The sequence below is a fragment of the Sander lucioperca genome, chromosome 3, assembly GCF_008315115.2.
Source record: "Sander lucioperca isolate FBNREF2018 chromosome 3, SLUC_FBN_1.2, whole genome shotgun sequence".
NCBI lineage: Eukaryota > Metazoa > Chordata > Actinopteri > Perciformes > Percidae > Sander > Sander lucioperca.
The window spans coordinates 33,721,801-33,731,034 of NC_050175.1; the positions used below are offsets into that span (position 1 = coordinate 33,721,801).

The window sequence follows — 9,234 nt, forward strand, 5'->3', positions numbered from 1 at the left end:
GGTCCTGCTTTAGGACCATCAGTTAAAGTATTTCATCATTTTAATCAACTTTTGTTAAGTGTCTTAACTTAGGGAATCACTCATATCCTGGCTAAAAATTTAATTTGAATTTTGATTGATCCCCAGTGGGGAAATTACAATTTACACTCTACACACAGGCCTGAAATACACACGTTCAGGTCCTATACATGCACTAATGGAGAGATGTCAGAGTGAGGGGGCTGCGACTGCTGGCCCTTGACTGTACTGACAAACGGTAAAAACGCCGCGGCCACAATGCTGTGAAAGCTGCCCGAACGTCATTTATCAGCGTCTGGTTGTTCACCCTCCCCACGGCAGTCTCCTCCACTCCAGCTGATCTTTCTAATGAAGTTAACCAGAGCTAACGGCTAAACCGGAGCTAATCGTTGCTAACTGATCCTGTTTATGTTCTTGGTCTCTGTGCCCGTACCCATTAACTGTTTTTATTTTATTTATTTTAGACTCAAGCTCAAATAAAACATCATTAAGTTGGTTGTAAAAGTTTTAAACTACAATCCAGAGTTTTTTGAATGACAGATATCTGTTAAGATGAGATATTCAGTGCAACAGGACACATTACGTTATAATACAAAACGTGTTTATTAGGATCCTCACACTTTCAAAAACGAACAATGATCTATAACAAACAAAATGAACAAGAACTAAGTTTGTAAGCCTTAGTGTAATATGATTAAACAGGAGTTAGGAGGAGACATGCCGTGCCCACAGTGTTGAGATTTATAATAACATGTAAGCAACTTTCTGTATGGATCATAGTAGGCTATGGTTTTAAGGTTAATACATATAACATTTGGGCTCCGGATAATCAGGTATGAACCATAACGTTTATGAAAAACCAACCTTAATTGACAAAGCACATCATAAGCTACACTTAATTTGTATCATCTTCTAGTTTTTTAGTTATTTCTTTCTAAATTATGTTGCTGTTGTAGTCATTGTTTTCAATATAATTAGGCTAATAAACCTTTGTTTTACTAGTTTAATACTGAACGCAGCCATCACACGCCATGTCGTCACATCCCGCGCCACCCACCACCACAATTAAATTCTCAACCTGTGGGAAAGACTGTATTTACATACTATGTGCATTATATGTTCTGTCTAAATATAACTACCAGAATGATCATTTACATATTGTGATGAAGTGGGGGCTCTTATTGTAAAATCAGGAAGTCTTTTTGTTGTTGACATGGCAGTGAAGCCTTGAGTGCCAATGAAGGAGCTGTTGAATCACCTAAAACGTTGTCTTCTTGTCGAGTAACACCGTCTTTAACAAACAAATGTTATTAGGTAGGTGAAACAAGCAAGCATCAAACTGGAACACAGCATGTAACAGCTCAACAAAAGCTGCATTCCTTATCTGCAACTTGATGTTGAAATATTCTGCCCATATCTTGCATACTTAATTTAATTATAGTCATATGTCAGTGCAGTTTATGTAATCTAACTGATAAGTCAAGTAATGAGTGGCGAGTGTTTGTCTTGTATCTACGTGTTGAGAAGTCTTGCACACAGCTCAACCTGGTATCTGTAGGAAGCGCACTGCAAAGAAGCCGACAGTTTGCTGACACTGAACTAAGAAGTCAGCAATTTGCTAGCACTGAACTCTTATCAGACTATCTCGTATTGTGTTTATTTGGTTTAAACCAAGCATAGAATGAACCAAGCACAAAGTGAACCAAAAAACAAAAACATGTATTCTGTCATATATGTTTTATGCTACACTTGGGGTGTCAGTATGAGCCACTGTTCTGTCTTGACCAAAAACTGGTGGCTACTTTAGAGCCAAGGAGTGCCATTATGACAGTGTTGTTGGGGAAATATGCCACCTCACTGGGTTCATCATTTGGTCACACAAGGGATCACTGCTTGTGTGAACAAATTACAACAGTCAGACGATGTTAAAATTTAATGAGTATGCTGTCTCCACAGATTTGTAGTCTGCAGTGTAGCATGGTGAGGAATATTAAGTGTAAGTTTCACCAAGTGTTGTAAGATTGGACGGCACATTGGGATGTGCTATCTGTGTGTATGATCTACAGGTGTGTGTGTGTGCTGAGTGGTGTTAAAGCAGTCCACTGTTGTCAGGGCTGTGAGAGGAGAGCGAGGGGATAATAATTATTTTATGATCCTCATCATAGTTCAGTTATTGCTCCAGTGCCACACAGTTCACCAAGACTGTATTTTCGGTGTAATATGTTAGCACTTAAGGCCCTGACACACCAAGCTGACGACGACCAACTGTCGGCCTAGTCTGTGCGGTGTGTCCCACACCGTCGGCCTGTTTTTGGGGCCGCCGCGGTTGTCTGCGTCAGCTGCCAATTCACCTGATTGGCTGTTCAGCTTGGAAACGAGTGAGGAAAACAAACAAATGACTGTGACGGGCACACCCAAGGCTCCTTACATTTTTCATCTCATCTGATCAATCCAATACACAGAGCTGTCAAAAGATTACTTTCGATTTCGATTACTTACTATTTTTGTACACGTCCATAAAAGGCAAAGTAGCATACAACGAGATATACATAACTACATGTTTAGGCATATTTATTCCAACATAACATGTCTTTTAAAAGATCTCTACATACCTTCAAGTTACAAAAAAAGCTAACGTTAATAAACTAATATCCTACACCATGATATTTAATATAACAACCGTAATAGACCCCTCTCTGCGCCCTCTGCATCGCTAAACAATTAGCCCCATAGCAAGCAAGCAAGCTACCTTGCAGAGATGCTCACAAGTCATTTTTTGGAAGTCCAAGTCGAGTCTCAAGTCTTTGAGCTCGAGTCCAAGTCAAGTCTCAAGTCTTTGAGGGGCAAGATCAAGTCTCAAGTCTCTGGCCATCTGATCTATCCCTAAAACTGTGTTTTTAAATCTTATGAATTCAATGCATGGCCTGTAGCTACCATCCATACAGTACAGTATCAAAATCAGTTGTAGAATAACTTTATGGGGTCTACTTAACACATCCCTCTAGCCCTCGGACCTGGTGAAATATTGACCTAAGTCTGTCACATGACTCACATCATATGGATACAACTATAAAGATACAATTTGCTTGTTCCCAGGCAATCCCAGCATTAGCACAACACTTTGCGATGGTTAGCTTGTTACCTGTGACGATATATGCTAAATGTAACGTCTCTTTCAGTCAAAAAAATGTCTAATGTTGAAGTGGAAATCAAGAGAATAGTGGTAGCGCCACACCAGTTACAGAACAACATGCATCTCAGTGTCAGTCCAAATTACGCACAATAAGCAGTTTGAACTCACTGATGTAATGCAATTTATTTATTTTCTAAGTGTTAGCACGCTCAGTGAAACTGAGTCCAGCGCGAGGAAGATCCGACTCAGAGGAGAGGTTAGTGAGGCCAGCGTCTCCACGGCAGGTGACAGTGCGCACGGATCCGCTGCGCCACGCATGGATGAAATAAAGAAATAGTAAATAGGACTAGAGTAACAGAAATATGTGCAGAATTAAAATAGTCTAGACGGCCCAGTGTTTGGTGGACCATGTACACCTTGTTCATTTAATAGCCTACAAATCATCCACGGGATCAGTTACGCATCCCCTGAGTTTGCCCACCCGACACAGCGTTTGTTCATGGGGAGAGGCACAGTCCAGTGAGCCATCTCCCGATACCGCTGTCTTCCTGGTGGGGAGTGAAGCAGAGGGGAGCGTAGGCTCTGTTCGGTTCTGCCGCTGCTGGCTAGAGCAAATCGGCCAAAATGTTCTGGATAACTTGTGCTCCATAATTTCTAGTGGTGTAACGGACCGTAGTTGATCCGTGGTGCGTACGGATCAGCACTCATGGTTCGGAATGCATGTGAACCACGGATCAATTGCAAAGTTTAACCATAATAATAGTGTGAAGTACATTTTTACTGTCTCTGTTACTTAAAGTAGGCTGATAAATCTCTATGGAGGGTTGCCATAAAAAGATACAGGCAACGCAATTTTCTGTTCACCTAAACGGTGCATGTTAAAACCTGGTGCTAATATGGCACCGGTGCCTAAACGACCAGTATCTACCTGACGGAATAGCAATGCGGATTTCGGTGCCTCATTTCTGTGCCACTTAAATGCCCACTACAGTGTATTATGTTTAGAGTTTCAGTTTAATTACATAATTGCTTAAAACATTTAAACAAACTTTTGTTTAAATGTTGGTTTGTAACATTTTAAAATGTTAATTTTGACTAAAAGATTTTAATTTTTACTGTAAATGCATAACTACTAATAAAGGAAGAATCTGATCAGCAGAGAAGCTGACTTAGTCTCGATGCATGCTATTCTGTTTTCAGGATTGAAACGTTTGCCAGCTCTTTTGTGTGAACAGTGTCACAGCTCTTTGTCAATCAGATGTATTTGTCTTTTTAATATCGTAATAATAATCAGTGTCGATATCGACCTTGAAAAACCAGTATCGGTCGACCCCTAGTTTCCATTCGCCAGTTGTTCTATTCATTTTGAATTTAGGACTTATATTTAGTTGCTTGTCAGGAACTAAAAGGTCTCCATCAGGAACATCATTAGAGCGCCTGTAAATTCCACCGTGTCATAGTAAATAATCACAGAGCAGCTTGAATAAGATGATTAAACAATTTTATGTGGGGCTTTTTCTTTATTTGACTGTGACAGTGGGTAGGCAGGAAGAGGGGAGAAAGAGATGACATGCAGCAAAGTGCTGCAGGTCGGATTCAAACCCAGGCCGTTGCGGACTCAGCCTACATGGGGCGCACACTCTACTGGGGAAACTAGAGGCCGCCCCATTACTAAACATTTTTATTTCGGTTTGACATGCCCAGAGATGCCTGGAGCATCCTATCGCCCTCTAGACCAGAGGTTATTTGAGAATATAACAGGGGCCCCTTCATGTTTGTCCCTTGGAATAATTTCTAACCCATTCATACCCATAATCTTTTTCTGTCTCTTCCCTCTCCATAGTATTGACAAGGTGTCCAAAGTGGCGTCCCCGGTGCTTGTGATCCACGGCACGGAAGACGAGGTGATCGACTTCTCCCACGGCCTGGCCATGTACGAGCGCTGCCCCCGTGCCGTCGAGCCCCTGTGGGTGGAAGGAGCCGGCCACAACGACATTGAACTGTACGCCCAGTACCTGGAGAGACTCAAGCAGTTCATCTCCTTTGAGCTTCCCACCTCCTGAGGGGAGCTCAGCACTCACAGGCCAGGGTTCATCTCAACACACTCAACACAAAAGCCGCCTCCTTATCATCTCCTAACTTCCTCTCTTAGCATAGGGGCAGGCCTGGAGTCAGCTGATCACTGTTCTGCCCTGTCCTCGGAGCCATTTCAGGGTAGAAATGTGTAGTGGACCGGAAGAGGAGGGGGGTTTAGATTGTTGAGGTGCAGCCGAGAGTCAGTGGCCATCACTGGCCAGGAGTGAAGCTTTGGCTTAACATGTACTGTCCCCAAAAACCTGGCTGGTGCTTCTACACTAGGACACAGTTTGCCAATGAGCCAAGGCCTAGGCAGCGTTTGCACTCACAGCTCAATCTGGATTCATTTCTCAACTCCAGCTCACCTTCCCTTCCTCTACTCACTCCATCTCCCTGAGCTTTTCTGTGCCAGTGTCTCTCACTATCAACTTCTGTCACATTTCCTCCTCCTTTTTCTCTGTTTCGCCCACAATCCTTGCTTTTCTTTTGACCAAGTCTGCAATGTTGAAGCTTGATTTTTGTATTCTTTTATACCAGGTGAAGAAGTATCAATTTTGCACCTTGAGATACACTTGAAGTTTTTTACTTTTTCTGTATTTTTAAGTTACCATTCAGGGGTTACAAACCAATTGCACTTTTAATGTGCAGATATTTTCAGGTAATGATTTTTTCTGTTTGGATATGTATATGTTGATTAAGTTTATCTGCATTCCATGTTTTTCTTAATTGCAGGTAGAACTTTTTTCTGTGTGTGTGTGTGTGTGTGTGTGTGTGTGTGTGTGTGTGTGTGTGTGTTTAGAAGCTGTTAACCAGAGTGCACCCCTGCACATCTGGCCTTTGTAGCTGTGATCTTTCTAGTCCTCATGCATGCTACTCTCTCATACAGGAAGACAATAATGCCAAACTTTATTGCGAAATCGTCCTTGAATACTTTGGAGCCAGTGGTAAATTCGGCATACAGACAACACTTTCATTACTTACAGATTTTGCCTGTTCACAATAATTGTACAGATGATATACTTTGAAAGGTTGCGGTAAAGAGCAATGTGAACCTAAAGTGTTTATTAAAATACATTGTGATTAGGGGAACATTTATATGCAAAATCTAATGCTGAATTTACCAGAGGACCCAAACGATTTGTAAAATGCTTTAACAGGTCATTGAGTAAACTGATTTTATTAACCTATGTTGCATACTATAAAAAAACCCTGAAAAAAAAAATATTGCCCCATAACCCACAGTCTAATTAGCGTGGTCATTTTGTGCACATTGTGTATGCATCAAAATTCTCACTTATCGTTTCTGTAAATAGTGTATCACACCAGGTGTGTACCTTGTCACTAAGCAACACAGTAATTAATATCCCCAATGTTGGGTAATACAGAAGCTTACCTCAGTAGAAGAGAGCAGCAGGTATCTGGGCTATACTTTAGTTAACTGGAGATCATATGGTAATAATACTTGACAACTGATTCAAAGAGAAACACATTTGACTCAGTACTGTAAAGTGAAGCCATGGAGCACGGTGCTGGATCTACCTGTAGACAAAAGACACAGAACTGTGCTGTCGCTGGGTGTTATTACTTCACACTACAAATAAAGCCTTATGTTCGTAAACATTTCCCCCGGTCCTGTTGACTACAGCAGAGCTTTGGTGGTCTTCACGGGGACTGATAACTGCTGCTATTCATCAGGGTGTTCATCAGGGTTCATAGGGGTGTCACGATTCTCCAAATTCAAGATTCAATTACATTTTCTTAACCCCGTTTTGTTTTATTTAGACTTTTTTTCCCAACAGAGACGGCAGCAGTGCCACAATAAGAGCCACAGAAGGGTACTTTGCAACAACAGTTTAAGTTTCTCAGAGTTTATGAGGTGTAATTGAATGCACCATTAGTTTAACAGGGTGCACATAAATGACTCATTGACTCCCGTCAGAGCCAGGCCCCGAGGAACAGTGCTCAGCCTTGCAGCCCCAAAATAGATTTTCCCTGATATGCCACCATTGTAAAAGAGGAGTCTGTAAATCTGCTGTCAGGACACCTGGAACTGCAAACAAGGTCGATTATGACTCTCTTTTCTGAATTTTTAATCCATGGACTTTTTATATTTGAAAAACTTCCCTCTTACAATGTAAAGTCTACGGGCCGGGCGGGGCTAGTGGGAGAAACACTACTGCACATATTCAGTGGCCGCCGATCACAGAAGTAAACCCAGAAGCATAGAAACTCTTTTGGCGTATGAGCCAGGCGAGCAACTATTAAACTGAATAAGCAATCCAGTATCCAGTTAATATAATACATCCATGGTCGGAGCCCACATGCTTTACCTTCGTTGTTTGTTTCCATAACTCCCTCATGGGCAGCTGCAGGCAACCGCTAAGCTAACATTACCCTGTGTCTTTAGCTGCATGCTACCAGTCGCTAAGCTAACGTAACCCCATGTATTTAGCTGCATGCTACCAGCAGCTAAGCTAACGTTACCCCGTGTCTTCAGCTGCATGCCCTTAGCCGGTAAGCTAACGTTACTCTGTGTCTTTAGCTGCATGCTACCAGCCGGTAAGCTACTGTGTATTTAGCTGTATGCTACCAGCTGGTAAGCTACAGTTTCTGTTGTTTTTTTGGATTTGTGTGAGTAGGTAGGGGTGGAGAGAGAAAAAAATCCCAGGGCAATCGCCGATCCTGCTTTTGATTTCAAAAGTCGAAATTTGATCGATTTTCGATCTTGAATCGAAATCGTGACACCCCTAGTCAATCACTGTGAAAGCCAGACAGTTTGGGGAAGACTGAAATGACAGCAAGGTACTGAAACCAAATTCAGCCTGACAACTCTCATCCCCTTTTGTCAGCCATGGGCTACTACCAACAGTTTTCTGCTGAGCCCTGTGATAGTTTTGCTCTTATCCCAGCTCAAACTCCAAAGACAATCTGACAGAACCACGATGGGGAAACGGAATGCTGTGGAATTAAGCAACGCATGCAAATCACCTCTCATAGTTGTGGACATTTTTTACTTGTATCACTGTATTTGAATAATTTGTTCTTTTCCCCCCTTGCAAAGTCAAACGCTAAAAACTGTAGTAAAACACTAAAAAATAAGTTAATCGCATTTGGATAAAACACAAAAAAATGAAGTAAATGCTGAACATGTTTTCAGAGAAGGGTTGTGTTTGAGGGTTATTTGCATAGCAAATTGTGATGATCGTATGATTAATCCGTGTATTGCTGTAAAGTGGTTTGTCAGTTGAGTATTAGTGTTTTCTGATGATAGCTAATGCCGGGTCGATGTTTTTGGATAAAGATCCCTCGATCATCTCTAGTATTTTTTCCTCTAGCTCCTCTTTTTAAAGGGAATGAAGACCCTGCTTTAGTCTTGATTATTGTTTTGATACTGACATTTTTTACGAGGTTTTCCAATCTAAATGGTGATACATTTACACTGTCTCTGAGGCTGGTTTGTACGATAATCCTCTGTAATGGTATATTCAAATATCTTCTCTATAAATATGAGCTCTTACACAGGGCAATCTAGTCTCATTGCTTTTAACACTGGAATCACAATATGCAAATGAAAGGCAGATGACGGTAGTAGAATCAGATTTTGGTAATGTGTAAAGCAGATTAAATAAGCCTTAAACATGCCGTGAAACAGATTGTCATACATGTGATAGTTGCAAGAAGGCAGCACAGTGGATGTTTTAATGATTATAATGGAATAAAGGATGCATGGAAGTGTCTGTCTGACTTGTTTCTCTGTGTTAGAAAGATTAAAGGTTCAGTAGGTAACTTCTATACAGTACCAATCAAAAGTTTGGACACACTTCAAGTGAATTAGAAAGTGTGTCCAAACTTTTGACTGGTACTTGAAAAAAATCCTTTTTGTTATATTTGCTCAAACTGTCACTATATCTTGACATTGGCACATGAAAAAAAAATGGCATTTGCACACGCCGAAGGAAAACAACCAATCACAGCCGAGGAGTCTCTAACGCAGTGTCACTGCTTGC

At 41.3% G+C, this 9,234-nt stretch overlaps 1 protein-coding gene across 1 annotated transcript in view; it reads left to right on the forward strand.

Annotated features, from left to right (window-relative positions):
* abhd17c (abhydrolase domain containing 17C, depalmitoylase) overlaps positions 1-8,964 on the forward strand; it is a 30,931-nt gene extending 21,967 nt beyond the window's left edge. The window contains exon 3 of the mRNA XM_031300988.2: positions 4,995-8,964. Within this exon, the coding sequence (XP_031156848.1) occupies positions 4,995-5,214 (220 nt within the window). The 3' untranslated portion in view covers positions 5,215-8,964. The remainder of the gene's footprint in view (positions 1-4,994) is intronic.
* Positions 8,965-9,234: the final 270 nt, after the last annotated feature.